Source organism: Globicephala melas, chromosome 20 (assembly GCF_963455315.2).
Source record: "Globicephala melas chromosome 20, mGloMel1.2, whole genome shotgun sequence".
In the NCBI taxonomy this organism is placed as follows: Eukaryota; Metazoa; Chordata; class Mammalia; order Artiodactyla; family Delphinidae; genus Globicephala; species Globicephala melas.
In genome coordinates this window covers 33,783,526-33,798,545 of record NC_083333.1, presented here as the reverse complement: position 1 = coordinate 33,798,545, position 15,020 = coordinate 33,783,526, and the positions used below count along the sequence as shown (strand labels likewise).

At 52.7% G+C, this 15,020-nt stretch overlaps 1 protein-coding gene across 3 annotated transcripts in view; it reads right to left on the bottom strand.

Moving 5' to 3' along the window:
- The window catches only part of TBCD (tubulin folding cofactor D), a 176,150-nt gene that overhangs the window by 26,127 nt on the left and 135,003 nt on the right, over positions 1–15,020 (bottom strand). For all 3 annotated transcript variants that reach the window (XM_060290402.1, XM_060290403.1, XM_030843121.2), the window contains exons 23-25: positions 9,968–9,999; positions 1,664–1,726; positions 656–732 (exon numbers count right to left, since the gene is read on the bottom strand). In XM_060290402.1, the coding sequence (XP_060146385.1) occupies positions 656–732; positions 1,664–1,726; positions 9,968–9,999 (172 nt within the window). The remainder of the gene's footprint in view (positions 1–655; positions 733–1,663; positions 1,727–9,967; positions 10,000–15,020) is intronic.

Sequence of the window (15,020 nt, the reverse complement as noted above, 5' to 3'; positions counted from 1 at the left end):
GGGCTGAAGATTTGTTCTATTAACCCAGCATAAATGCTGAGACACACAGGAGGCTGGAGAACTGTAGGGAGACCAATATGTACTTTCACTCCTTCATCCTCAATATCAAAGCCTAGTCATTATCAATACCCAAGACTGTTATCTCTGCAAGGGGTTAGGGGTTGCAATGCTGCTAGTCCAAAGTTCACCTGTCCTGGGGCAGGACAGTAGTGGCCACTGGGACGGGGACACACACAGACACACACACACACACACTCTTGCTCGAAATGACTAACGCTGATGTGCTGACATGATTCCGGATGCAGTCTGCTCATCAGTACATGAGCATCACGAACAGAGCTTCCAACCCTAAAATTCTACAACTCAACAGGACACAGAGTGTATAGGGGAAATGTTTATAAGGTAAATATAATTAATAAAGCCAGAAACAGTAATAAAAAATTTAAATATTCTGGTAAATAATGGCTGCATTCGTTTTCTTGATCATAAATTACAAAGACAGTATCACCCAGAATTCCAAATGTAATTATGGCATTTACCAATCATGTTGGTCTATAAAAGGCACTCATAATGCACGCAGCCCTTTGAAACAAACACTAAAATAAGTAATTATTTCTACACAGTGCAACAGCCAGAAAACCCTCGCTCCCCACACCTTTATCCGTTGCCGAGAGTGACTTGAAATGAGGTGAAGGTTTCTCAAGGTGTCGTTTATCAGCCACTGCCAACCATCTGTCAAAGAGACAAATTCATTCAGTTGGTGAAGAACATTTGTATGAAATTAAAAACAACAACACACAGATCTTCTTCTACCTCTCAAGTCAAAGTAGATGGTGACCTTTGAGAGGAACCTGGAGGAAACCTAAGGTACACGTTCTCCAGATCTAACAAAATTCTAAAGGCCCTCGCCCTCCCCACCTAAAGGGGGAAAGTCTTCTCTCTGCTGTTGAAATGTGAAAACTGTCATGTGGGGAAGTTTTTGTTCTTTTATCACACCTTCAGGTTTCAGGTGGTCTTTTCCTGTACCTCTCCCCCGAACAATCCCTCCAGACCCCCACCAATAAAAACCCAAACATTCAATTCAATTAGATCCAATATTTGGGAACAAACACTAAATCTATTCAATTTTTTTTTAAGTTACAGAACTTCTGAGGCTGCAGACCAAAGAGCCAGGACAGCCCAGTGGTGGAGGTGACCCCGAGGCTTTTCTTACTGCCTCTCTGTGGCCAGGTGCCATGGAATGTGGAGAGGCTCCCAGACCCGCACAGGGGCCTGGCCGCCACCCCCAGGGAGAGCTGTGGCAACTGCTGGCCCTCCCCTCGTCCTGCGCGAGAGTGCCCCTCAGGCTTGCACCACCCATCTGGGAGAGGAACAGCCGAGAATGCCGGGTGCTGGGCACGGCCGTGACAGGCAGAGCCCCAGTCAGCAGCTCTGAGGAAGGAGCTTGACCCCTTGGAAGAGAAGGGAGAGTCTCTGTTTCTGTGGAGAGAGTGTGGTGGATGCTCACTATTTACAATGGGTTCTTACAGCAACTTCAAAACAAGGATTCTATCAGGATGGAACTTTCCCGTCCACCCTAACAGGTTGGTCTTCACTTTTTAAGCTGAAGTAGTTCTGGAAGAAAAGGCCACAATGTGAGTCACTGGAGAAGAGAGGCACTTACCGATCACAGCGTCACCTCTGAAGGGCATTTTGGAAAGGGACAAGTTTTCTATTAAAATGCACACTAGGAAGAAAAAGGATGGACACAATGTCACTTCCCCGTAAACGCCCATCACAGCACCTACCCTGCTGCACCTGAGCCCAGAGCTGCAACACCAACCCCCCTCCCCACATCCCCCACCCTATGCCTTGGTGCTGGTGTCGGGAAGCAAGCCCTCAGAATGGCCTCAGCCCCAGACCTGGCCCAGGCTCAGGGGCAGCTCCAAGACCCACAAGGAGCAGCATCAAGCGGGTGCCCTCAGGGAGCCCCACCCAGTCGAGGGAATGCTATATGGAGGCTGCAGGTTTGACCCCCATACGAATCCCCAATGATGACTCAATGCAGAGGACTTGGCTGCTGGGCCATCAACACCCACAGGTTACCAGGAGCTGTGGCTGAACTGCAGGCACCTGCCCAGTGAGGACCACAGAGAAGCAGGTTCTCCTGGGGCACAGGGGCTCCAAAGACAAAGGAGATGCCCCAGTCTCAGGTCAGCACCAGGGTCAGGACGGGGTCAGAGGAGGTAACATTTATCATCCCCATAGGGTGGTCCCCAGATGAGCTGCGGTACTCAAAGCTCTGGTAAATTCCCCACCGCTGTGAATAATGTAGTGTCCGTGTTTATAACTGAACTACCACTTCTGTGGGTGGGAACATGGCCAGTATAGCTACTGACTGGCCATGACTGCAAGGATGCCTGAGCTTCCATCTGGCAGCCTCACTGTGATGGTCCCGCCACCAAGGGGGCTCCACCATGGGGACTACTGCAATGACCTGACCTGCCCGACGCACCACCCGGCACCCGCCGACACCTGCCGACAGGCCATGTGCCCCGGCCCGTGTGACCACACAACTCCTCACACTGCCCACTCACAACACAACAAGAGGGCGGCCTCTGCACTCCCACCTTTGTCACTAAAGTAGAAACAGCATAGTGGTTTCTTCCTACTGAGTAATTTGCATTTGCTGAAAAAAATCTAACACTACAGAAAAATAAAATCGAAAACTACCATTGACATTGTGGGGGCCATGCCTTTTGGGGGTGCCCCCCATGGACCCTCACAGGCCGAGAGGGCACAGGCACACCTCCCTGTCGGCTCTGTGCCCCCACTCCTTCTCTGTCACTGAGCTCCCACCTGACCCTGAGACTAAGCTGAGCTGGAGCATGGCTCCTGCACCTCCCTCCATGCTCAGAGGGTCACAGGCCACCGACACCCCACACGGCCAGGCTGGGCTGGGTGACGCTGCAGCAACAAAGCCTCAAGCTCAGAGTCCATGGCAACAACAGCTCCCCCTGCTCATGCTGTACATCTGTCACGCATCAACAGGGGTGCCTGTCACTGTCACCCAGGGACCCCAGGGACAGGTGGCGGCCGTCATCTGAAATGTTGCTAGGCTCGTGAGGAAGCCAGCTCTGCAGAGTCTGCGTGAACACGGAAGGCTCCCAACAGAGTGACACCATCCCTCCTCCTCACAGCTCCTGACTCACACTATCTGTGTCCACAAACGTGGCCCTGCCCAGCACGAGGGGGCCCGGGGGCCAGAGGCGGGAGGTTCCAGCAGAATCAGGACGGACACAGGCCCTCGCACACGGCTCCTGCCGCCAAACTGCTCTTTTTCTCTAACGACATCACCAACCGCTGGAGAGCCCACGCTCTTTAGTAGACAGGTAACATCCCACACTATGGCTGTGAAACAATTTATTCAGTATTTCCTGACGGGCTAAGCTCTCCTTCCGGTTTTCGTCACTTCAAACAAGGTGGCCACACACATCCCTGTCGGCACACAGACTGCCTGTCTGCCCATCAGGTTGCCCATCACCCTTACACGTTTTTTGGGTGCAGAGTCCCAGGAGTGGCCCTGCAGGGCAGAAGCCTGCACATTTCTATTCATAAGAGACACCGCCCACAGCAGCCTGAAAAGACTGTAACAAGGCACACTCCAGAGCGAGGACCCCGTCGGCAGCAGGGCCACCAAGCCCTGACATAGCCAACGTGATCCGAGGAGACACTTCCACCTCGTGGAGCTAATCAGCATCTCCCCAGTGACCAGACGAGCCTGGGCACCCATCACCAACTCAGCGCCCATCTGGGTCTATGCTCAGGTGAAGTGTCCACTTACCTGCATGGCCCAATTCTCAGCTGGACTGCTTATCTTCTATGGGCAATTTTAAAAGTCTTTGCAGCCTATAAATAACAACTTCACCTTTCAACTGCTGTACCTCTAAATCTATGTTTTGTCCACTAATTTTATACATGGTCTATTCCACCATACGAAAGCTTTTAATATTCATTTAAACAAACTATTTTCTGTTGCTCTTTTCTAGCTGCAGAACTACTGTTAATTCTGTTAGGTGGTTATGTGCCAAGAGCCAAAAACAAAACGAAACAAATTTAAAAAACAAAAAAAAGTGTTTACCGGTTAGAACTAACCAGTACAGTGTTACTACAGCACAGTGTCTGCATCTGCTTTCTAATTCTGGGGTTGGGACTGGTAGGAATATGCTGAGGGAACAGATAAAACAAGAGGAGCAAGTATGGATGCTCACTGAGGCTGGGGGCCCGATACATGGGACCCATTACTCTATTTCTCTTTGCCTTGTGTAGATTTGAAAACTTCCAAATTAGGAAGTTTTTTTAAGGACCAACGTGATCCTCTAATGTCTCCTAAAATTTCTTTAAAGTTTTTTAAATTATATTTTTTATACTGAAGTTTTTAGTTAATCAGTTAAGTTTCTGTTCATCAGAAGTTTAGTTTTGTATGTGTGCAGTAGGGACACAGTTTTGTTTTCTTCCACATGGCCCCTTGCGACATCATCATCCACTCAATAAACTGCCCTCTTCACCGAGGCTGGACACACGTCTTCTTTGTCACACGTCAAATCCACATATGCTTTTACTTCCGATTCTCTCTTCCATTTTGCCAATCTATTCGCCTGCTCCTAAGAAATGCCATTCTACTTTGAACAGAGCAGCTCACAGGACATCTTAGGGACTGGAGAATCCAAGCCTCATTATTATTAAAAATAATTTTCTTGGATATTCTCCCTGCATATGAACTTTAAATATGTACTTTATTTTATCAAGTTAAAAAAAAAGAAAAAAACAGCACATGAGAAGATGTTCAGCATCACCACCCGTTAAGAAAATGAAATTAAACCCACAATGAAATATCACCACAAGCCTACTAGGACCGCCAAGGTTAAAAACAGTGACAATACCGAGTGCTGGTGACAATGTGGAGAAACTGGAACTCTCTCACACATCGCTGGTGGGAACGTAAAATGGTGCAGACACTCTGGAAAGAGTCTGGCAGTCTCTCACAAAAGGAAACATATACTTAACCACATGACTCAGCAGTGAAACTCTTGGGCATTTATCCCCAAGAAATGAAAAGTTATGTTCACACAAAAACCTGCATGCAAACGTTCTTGGCAGCCTTATTCACAGTAGCAAACGCTGGAATCAGCCCAAATGGGCAAAGGGTTAAAACAAACTCTGATGCAACCAGACAAGGAGACAAGAAAGACAACCTATGAGCACATGAACTGTCTGCATGGGTCTCAGGGCCATTACACTTATGGACGAAGTCAGCCTCCAAAAGGGGACACCATGAGACTCCCTCTACACAACGTGCTCGAAATGGCGAAGTACAGGGGCAAGCAGAGATCAGTGGCTGCCCGAGGGACAGGGAGGGCACGAAGCAGGGGCAGCGGGAGGCCTCGCAGGGGACAGTCCTGCACCCCCACCGGTGCTGGCTGGACTCCTGTGAGCGCAGCTGCAGAAACCCAGACACACGTGAAAACTGCTGAAAGCCGAGCGGGGTCTTTTGTCTGTTTAGTGGGGAGGATGCCAACGTTGACTTCACGGCTTTGACGTGATACCCTAAGATGCTGTCACCGGGGGAGGCTGGTGAAAGCAGCAAAGAGCTCTACGTACCGACTTTATAACTTCCTGTGAGTTGACAATTATTTCAAAATAAAAGGTTGAAAAAACGAACACACTAGATAATACAGACCACCCCACATCTGAGACGTTCTTAAAACACTGGACAAAATTAAAATCAAACAGTAAGTGCTCGGAGTCACTGCTGAGCCACCCAGTGAGGAGAGCAGCTTCTCCTTGACCTGTATCGGGGGCCCCGGAGGAGGCACTAAAATCCAGGACGATGACCACGGCGTCTAGGAGCCTCAAAGGGGTGGTGGTGGTACAAACCTGGGAGTCCAGGCCTTCTAGGGGGGTTTGAATCCAAAGAACCACACCCTAGAAGTAAGTGTAAAGTTTGGGTCAGCTCGCTGAAGCCCAGCACTGAATCCCCCACGTCTGGCCAGAAGCAAAGGTAAAGGCTCTCTGGGAGAGGAGACGTTTCTAGGCCTCAAAGTACTGCTGTAATTTTTCATACCCAACATCCAGGCCTTTACAAACAGAACCACAGAAGGACTAGGTGATGGTATTTTTTAGAGACAGATTATAAACTGTGCTTATCGTGTTCAAAGAGGTGAAAGAAATGACTGAAAACCATGACAAGGATACAGATACTATGAAAGATAAATAGAAATTATGAAAGACAGACACACAAGAATTAAGAATTCAACAGATGGGTTCAACAGCCAATAAGACACAGCTGAGGATGTGCGGGGAGTGGCCACTCAGCCTCAAATCTTCCCAGCGCCGTCCCCAAGAAGAAGTAACACGAGGTGGCCAGTCCCTGATCCTCCCCTTCCGTCTGTCTGCCGGGCTGGCGGCACACTCTGGGAAGCACGCGGCAGCGGCCCAGGAACGGCTCAGGAGTGCACGTCCTTTCTGGCACTCGCTCCCTGTTCTAAGACGGCAGTTCTCCCAAGCTCTGACGATGTTTGTGACGGGTGGCGGGGCGACGCAGCCGCAGCACTCTGCAGCCCTGAGCAGCTCACCCAGCTGGCGTGGGAGGCTACATGCAACATGACCCCAACTTCCTGAGACATGAACTGATAAGGAAGGAACAACCACCTTGAAGGAATCCCTGAAACAGTGGCTGTCCCCAACTGCTGGGATGACGGGTGATCTTTTTATTTCCTCTTCACTGTGAGCGATGGTTTCTGTGCAAAGTCACTGCTTCAACACAAAAACAGACTCCCTGCACCCCACCCCAGGCCAAGCCCCTAAACCCAGAAACGGCTTGCAGATCACGAGCTGTCGATGACACGCAGGGGAGTGACTCAGAGTCTGAGTGTCAGCCGGCAGAAACCAGCTCATGTTTCCAGAGTCCATGCCCCAAGCGACACCCGTCAAACCCATGAGAACATTGAGCTGACACGGAGGAAACGAACCTCCCAGCAGAGAAGTCCCCGAGGGCAGGCAGGAGGCGAGAGACGCGGGCCTCAGGCGGGTCCCTCCGGGTCGGGTCGGTGTAGTGGCCAGAACACCAGGAGGTCAGCTGGCCCCGTGCACCAGGCTCGGGCCTTCCCGTCCACTCACGCCCCAGACCTCAGCAAGGCGTGCATGTGGTCGGGGACTCGCACGGGGGTTCCTGCACAGAATCACCAGCAGTCCATCCGTAAACAAGGTGAGGCCTCTCAGATCCTTGAGACTGGCCAGTTCCACTAGGAATCATCTCGGGAACTGAAATCAGGCTTTCCTAGTGCCGTTTTGTGGACTTCTACAACATGTCTGTGCTTCCCTCCTCACATTCATAAAGAGAATCACCAAAAGCAAACTACATCCCTTGAAGACACCTTAGGGAAGCCTGCGCCTTACTCGACAGTAATGAACCAGGACACAAGGCCCCGCAGGTCTCGTCCAGAATCGAGCATCTGGACCGCTTTTAGAAGGGACCTCTGTTCAGCTCCCCACCCACTGCCTCCCGTCCCAGTTCCTCCTTCCGCACCCGAGGTGGCCTTGGCTCTGACAACTGTGGGTCCAGGAGGGCAGCCCCAGGTATCTCTGCTCACAACCTGGGCAGTGCACAGTGAGTTCTCAAGCTCACTGACTCAGCCAACCCCTGCTCTCCTGACATGTCTGGCTTCCCGTGAAGTCGTTCCGGCTTCGTTTCCCCTTCTTGCTGAGGGGCCCCGTCGTCTGCACTGCTGGAGTCACCCTGCATCCCTGGCTTGCCCCTCAAAGGTGTGTGCGCCCACACACAGACCCACACACGTGGCCCTGGTCGGGCCTCTTGTGTTCTGGACCCGGCAGCACCACTCCTGTCTGCCGTCAAGTCACAAATACCGGTCGGTCCCCAGTGGCAGGGACAAGAAGCCTGTGCACGGCGGACTGGCCTGTTAATGACACTGCCTCTCACACTGCTCCTAGGAGCCCAGGACTTCTTCCCACATTCAGGTGGGAATGCATCTCCTGTGTGGTCTGACTCAAGACATGTGGAGCAGTCCTGGGCAGACAGTGCGCTGCCAGGCCACGGTACGGTCAGGAGCTCTGTGACAGCTGTGCCTGGGGGAGACCCTGCCCACACGCCCTCACTGCACCCTTGGCTCCCGTGCTCGGTCCTACCCAGGCCTCACCCCACACACGCCCTGCCCCCTGACAAAGGAACTACCTGGCCACCCAGAGGCCCAGCACTCTCCAGCTTGGTGGCCACTCTGAACCCCAACACCCTCCCACCAGCCAGGGCCATCCCTTCCCTTGGGACTCCACTCGCCACGCCGCTCCTCCTTGGACGGAGGTGTGACGTGCCAGACCTGCATGAAGTCACCGTGGCCACTGGGCCCTGAATATGCACAGGCTGGGCACGAAGATCAGAGCAGGAGCTCCAGGTGGTGGGGGGCCGTGGGGAGGGCCTTGCAGCTGGGTTGCAGCAGAGCCTGGCCAGGCACCGCCTTCCTGGCCTGCAGACCAGCCAAGGTCTGAGTACAGGGAGTGTCCGGAAGCTCAGCAAGGCTGTCTCTGCAGCGCCTCCGAGGATCTGCACACTACCTCTACTCCTAACAAAACAGAATCCCAATCAGGCAAGGACTGGGGCAGAAGAAGAAAGCCAGCAGTTCTTTGTGAGGAAGAGGATTTGGGACAACCGAGAGCAGTAAGGGACCCTGTAAACCCCTTCCCAGGGACAAGTGGCTACTGGCAGACATGAACTCTTGGAGGGGCAGAGGGGAGAGGCAGTGGCGCACGGGAAGAAGATCAAAAAGGAACAGTGGGAACTGGCAGAGTGGAATGCTCCAGAAGGGGACACGAGTCCCAGGACGGAAACACACAACCACATGCACCAAAGGGCCCAGAAGATAAGGCCAGGGGACTCCACCGAGTACTCACGAGCTCGGGCTGATCCCAACACATGACTGCAGCCTGGCGGGAGGGGGCCGGGCAGGCGCAGTCAGGACTGCAGGTGCTACCCCACCTGCCCTCTGGCGTGCCAACCAGCCCGCGTCCCTGGCCAAGCAGACATGTTCTGTGGTCACCCCCTGCAACCCCAGAATGCTGACGGCACGTCTGTCACATCGACACCAACTGACCCCCACCCGCCCTCCCCCTCCCTGGGTGAGGGGCTCTCCTGGACCCTGGCCCACCATGGGGCCAGGACTGACCCAGCGCCTGATTAAGCACGGAGTCCTGGGTTTTCTAGTAGGTTTAGCTGAAAAGGCTTCAAGAAATCTAGATATTTACATGTTGGCATCTCTTGAGTTCCCTGCAAACATTTAAATATAATCTTAAAAACTGTTCTTTGCTCTACAGTTACATTTAAATATTGTATTGAAGAGGGAAAGATGGCCACATTTGACATCCCTAACTTTATCATCCCCTTCTCACCCATCCCACCCCAGCCACCAGCAGCCCCGTGGCTACTAAAATGTATCAAAACCCACAGAAGCCGGGCTTTCCTGGTGGCACAGTGGTTGAGAGTCCGCCTGCCGATGCAGGGGACACGGGTTCATGCCGTGGAACGGCTGGGCCCGTAAGCCATGGCCGCTGAGCCTGCGTGTCCGGAGCCCGTGCTCCGCAACGGGAGAGGCCACAACAGTGAGAAGCCCATGTACCGCAAAAAAAAAAAAAAAAAACCCCACAGAAGCTGAAAATTAGAGCCTCGAGTGCACACACACAGGAGAAGCAGTGGGCTGGGCAAGTAGCCCCGGGGTTACCGTGTGCAGGCCAGGTACACCGCCACGGTAATTCTGGCCAGAAAACCACCCCGCCACTTGTCCCTGCAAAGGGGCCCATCAGGGAACTTCCCAGTGTTGAAAGCAATGAAGTAAATGCCCTTAGGACTTTTTGTCTTCCCTCAATGGTGGGAAAAAAGGATCACAACCCAACATCTGCAGCCTCCGTGGCTCAGACCTACCTGCTTGTCTCATGAGTTCTCCTCCCAGACCCCTGAAAAGTAATGAAAACATTCAAGGTTAAATCTCCTGTTACACAAAACAACATAAAATATCCTCACCAAGAAACATATGTAACTTCAGGCTCCAAAAAGTATTATGATGTTAAATAGCTGCATTTGTTGTTGGAAGTATGAACTACTTTTTATGAAAATACGTGCTGTGACCGCCTTCTAGACGATTTTCAGTTTTTACTGGAGACTCTAATCACTGGTACTAATCACATCACACAATCACATATAACAAATCCCAAATACTGTTCAACTCTTACTTTGTAAAAACTAAAGGAACTTAAGGCACTAGAAAGATATCATCATCCAGCAGGACTGGGGAGAGGAAATGCTGCCCGTCTGGACCCTGACTGACCCCGGACGCTGACAACGGGAAACTGGTGGACGTGAATCCAAGAAACACTCCAGGGAGAAGGTAGGAAGTTTATGAGACTGCCTCCTGGCCCAGGTAGAGGAACAGGATTCGAGTTTGCCCTCCTGCCTTAAATAAATAGAAAACTGGATGAAATAAACAAAGGTTCAGATGCCGAAAAACAGAGGTCTTGGGAGGAGGGAGGGAGCAGCTAAGTCCCAGAGCCCAAGGCATAGCCGTGAAGCCCAGCAGAGCCGCCTGTCCTGCGGAGTCAAGAGGTTGAGCTGGAAGGTGGGGAGGCCGAGGCGGCTGAAATCTGAGGGGCTGGGGAGCAGCCCAGACAGCGCTGACCTCGAGCTGCACATGCGAGAAAAGAAACTACCTGAGCCTGAGAGGAGAGAAATGCTCCTAAGGAGAAGGCAGGGAACTTGCTGGAACCCATACGGGCAGGAGGAAGCCCCCGTGAGCCAGAGCACAGGCCTGGTCACGCACAAGGCGTCAGCAGAAGGGCCGCCTCGGCAGCCGGTCAGACTGTGCTGGCCCCGTCAGGCCTTCAGAACAGGGCTTGAAAGGATTCAACCAATCCCACCAACCAAACACCACCAGAAAGCAGCAGCCGGTACCCAGTGACAAAAATACCACAAAGCCTGGCACCCAACAGAACTACCAGGAAAGCACAACCCACAGCTCCAAGAAAACCAGTCCACACAACCAGACCCAGAAGCACCCAAGACGACGGAATGAACTCGCGGGGTCAGAACAGCTCTTAGTTTCTGCACGTGTCCAAGGAGAGGAGGAGAGAGACTGAGGCATGAGGAAGACACGAATGGAACCTCAAGAAATAAAAAACACAGATCTGAAAATAAAAACTGCACTGAGTGCAATCAATGAAGACAGGAACAGAAAGCAAATTAATAGAAACAAAGAGGTTTAAAAAGATACTGCTCAAAGACTAAGTGAATCATGTGAAAATGACAGAGGAGTTCATTTAAACAGGCTCCTGTGGGTCAAATACGGGACAGCTTGAGCAACAGAAAGAATAACAATGATGTTCCTGGATTACAACGTACTGGGGGGCGGGGAGGACTCGTGAGTCTATAGTGATACATTAGAAAGAGAGAGCAGGGTGGGAGTGGGGAGCGACGCTGCTCTCTCCAGACAAATCGGAAAGCGAACGAGGGGATCAGCCAGTCACCCTCTGGCAGGCCGCAGAGCGACGACTGATTCAGGCCAGGCAGGCAGGCACTGGACACTGGGGATCCATACATCTCGAAGCCACCGCCTCAGGTCAGCTGCCAGCTGCAAGGGGACACACCCCGCTCACGGGCACGTCTGACCTTCTGGAGGTCATCCCTGAACCCAGGGATCAACTCAGCGTCTCTACTAGGGGACAAGTGCAATGGCACAGCCCCTTCACAGGCAACACCAGGGTCCACGCCAGCCATGCCATGGGTAAGCCAGGTCCAACCATCAGGGAACAACCCAGCAAACCCACAATGTGGAATGTTACACAACACAACCGGCCTGAACTCTTAAAAAGAGACTGTATCATGAAAAACAAAAACGGAGGGGACTGAATGACACCAAACACGGTACATGAACTTGAGCAGGTCCTAGTTCAAAGGGGAAAGGCTACGGAGAGCATTTGAAGATGACCTGAAGGAACCTGCGCTCACAAGTCACTGAGGTCACACCGACTCTCCTGGGTGTGGTGGGGACACTGGTTGTACATGGTTACACAGGACAAAGTCTCTGCTCTTCCCTGATGCTCTCGCAAGTTTTAAAGAGGAAGCAACATGCCCGCAACTTACTTTCCATAAAGAGAAATGATACACATATAAAGAGAGGGACACACACACTAGCTGAGATAAAACGAACAGCCACAATGTTACTAATAATGCGAGAAAGGTGAACAGGTATTCACTGCACTAATTTTATTTAGACCCATAATCCCTCAAGATAAAATGTTGGGGGTTACAGAAAATCAATCCTTGCTATGCCCTTTCCCAGGAAGACTTCCGAGCACAGTCTGCCAAAGAGAACACAGTTCCCAACGTCATTCAGATCGCTGAGAAAGCAACTGGAGGCCCCAAAGAGACCAAGGGGCCCGGGCACCCCTGGGGCCGCACGGCCACAGCTCCCAGGACACCGGGCGGCCTCCCAAGGGCTGACTGCTCACTCACAGAGGGGCAGGAGCACACCCTCCAGGGGGTCAGAGCATGGGGCTGGTGCAAATCCCACATGCACCTCACGTTTCCCTCCAAGATCAAGATCCATCTCCCTCGACTACGTGAGCTGCCGTCTCCACTTACCCACAGTTCACATTTCTTTAAGATTAAGACTTTCACGCTTCTGTTCTGCAAAGGAAGGCCTGTCACCACTCCTGCAGGAGGGCCTGACACTGCCAGGTGACATGCAGGGACTGGGAGGTGGCCATCACAAGCAATGAGGCTGCCATGAACTCAAGTGTCACAGGAAATTCAACAAGGGCTCCCGAGAGCACTCCAGGCCTGCTGACGGGAAGCACTTGCTGGGTTTGAGAGTTCAGGCATTCCCAGTGAGACAGGAGCACCAGGCGGCCTGGCCAGGAGTCCTCACCCTCCTGCCCCTCCCCAACAGGGAATTTTCCTTCCAACCTGCTGGACACAGCGAGTGCTCAGAGCTCTCACCACACACAGAGGTCCTCCCAGCACAATCCCACACGGCCAGCCAGCACTGACCACCCCAGGGTGTCACGGGGCAGCCCCATCAGCTTGTCAGAACCTACGGGATGCTCCAATCCTTTTGCCAGTGCAGAGGGATCTGCAGGGCACATGGGACGCACGACTCTAGCACTAGGCAGACCTAAGGGGTCCCTTGAAGGACAGAGGATTTATTTCCACAGCCAAGGCCGCTTCCTGGAGGTGAGGGCCAAGGAAGGGTGGGTCTGGCGCTTTGTCCCAGATGTGGGAGGTCACCTCCCAGCCCCTAGAAGGTTCTGCCGGACAGGATCCTCTGTTTACCTGGGCCGGGGGCCCTGCTGGAAGGTCTACGCTGGTGCCATCTATGGTGAGGCCTCAGGTCACAGGGAATCAGCTCAACCCAATGGAAACCCTGGATGCCAAGGCCTGGAGGCGGGGGGAGGTGGGGGTGGTGGAGACCCTCCCTGAGTGGCAATAGCTGTGCATGTGGCCACAGGGAGGATTCAGCGTGACTCCTCAGGGAAGGGACCCAGGAAGCTGGTGCCTGGCCTATCCTGGACTCTGTCCTGCGGGTCTTTTATGTTGCTGATTTTAATCTGTATCCTTTTGCTGCAATAAGCCATAACCCCAAGCATAATGGCTCTGCTGAGGTCTGAGTCCTTCCATCAGCAAGCCACTGAGCCTGAAGGTGGTCTTGGGGACCCCCAAACTCACAATAAGAAAATAGTCCAAGGAAATAATGGGGCTAAGCTGGATCTACAAGGTCAGAAGGACTGGACACCTCGCATTCAAGCCCCGGCAAGAGCCTTCTGGCCTGGTCCCGTGGGGCCATGTGACTCCCCCTTCTGTGGTCACTGCCAGGGCCTCTGGCCAAGACCTGTGTGGGAGTCACACTTCGTGAACAAACACTGCTGAGGCACCCAGGCCCGTCCCACCCAGAGGGCCTCTGTTGCACCAGAGGCCACATGCATTACCTTCCTACACTGGCCTCACTGAATGGGGTTATTTTCTATTTATTTTTGAGATTTATCACTAGAAAAGAAAATTCAAAGGCAAAGAGCAGATGTGCATTTGGAATTTGTAAGATGCTAACGGATTTCATCAGAAGCCTTCAGCTCCAAAGAAAGCCGCACACGCACACAACATAAGCACAACGGCCCTGGGGTGGTCGGTGGCCTCCACACACAGCTCACTGCCTGCCTCATCCCTGGTTAGTCCCGTGGAGTTCAAGCCATTTCACCAGAAACAAATGAACATGTTTTTATGTAAGGGGAAGTGAGTCGCTCCTTTCTTTCTGTTAAAACAGATGAAAAGCAGCAGCATCAGTGGAACAGCCAAGAGCAGCCCATGGGCCTCCCCATGGGAACCCCCTCCAGGCCTCCATCCAGGAAGCAGGAACCGGGAGGCAGAGCCATGCCCATTGGTTCAGGTCTACACCAGGCCTCACCCACCCAGGAGGAGACTCACTCAGCAGAGTTTATCACCTGCAGGATGCCCCTAAGGGAAGGACAGTTAAACAGGGAACAGACACCACCAAAAGCCCTGAGACCTCGGCCTGTCTCCACACCAACCACGGAGGCCAGAGACCACGGAGAACACGGAGGGTCCTGACACAGGCGTGGCCCACATCCTGGAGGCGCTGCAGGATGCGGAGGAGCCGCTCGCACCTACGCGCCCACTTGGTCGCAAGGAGGTCCGAGAGGTGGCCAGGTCTGATCATCAGTGAGCAAACTGACCACGGGCAGACTCATCCCGAAAAGGGATTCTGAAATAAGGCAGGGGACGCAGGCTTAAAGAAGATCAAGTTTAAATTATAAGCACCGACTGAGACCAGATCCAAATCAGCAGAGGGTGACGCCAGTTAACTGTGAGGTCACCTGAGCAACCTCTGAGAGAAGCCCCCATGTGGCCCCAGCCACCCTGGGCGGGGAGGTCACAGCAGGCCCTGGGCTGCCAGGAAAGCTGGAGGCAG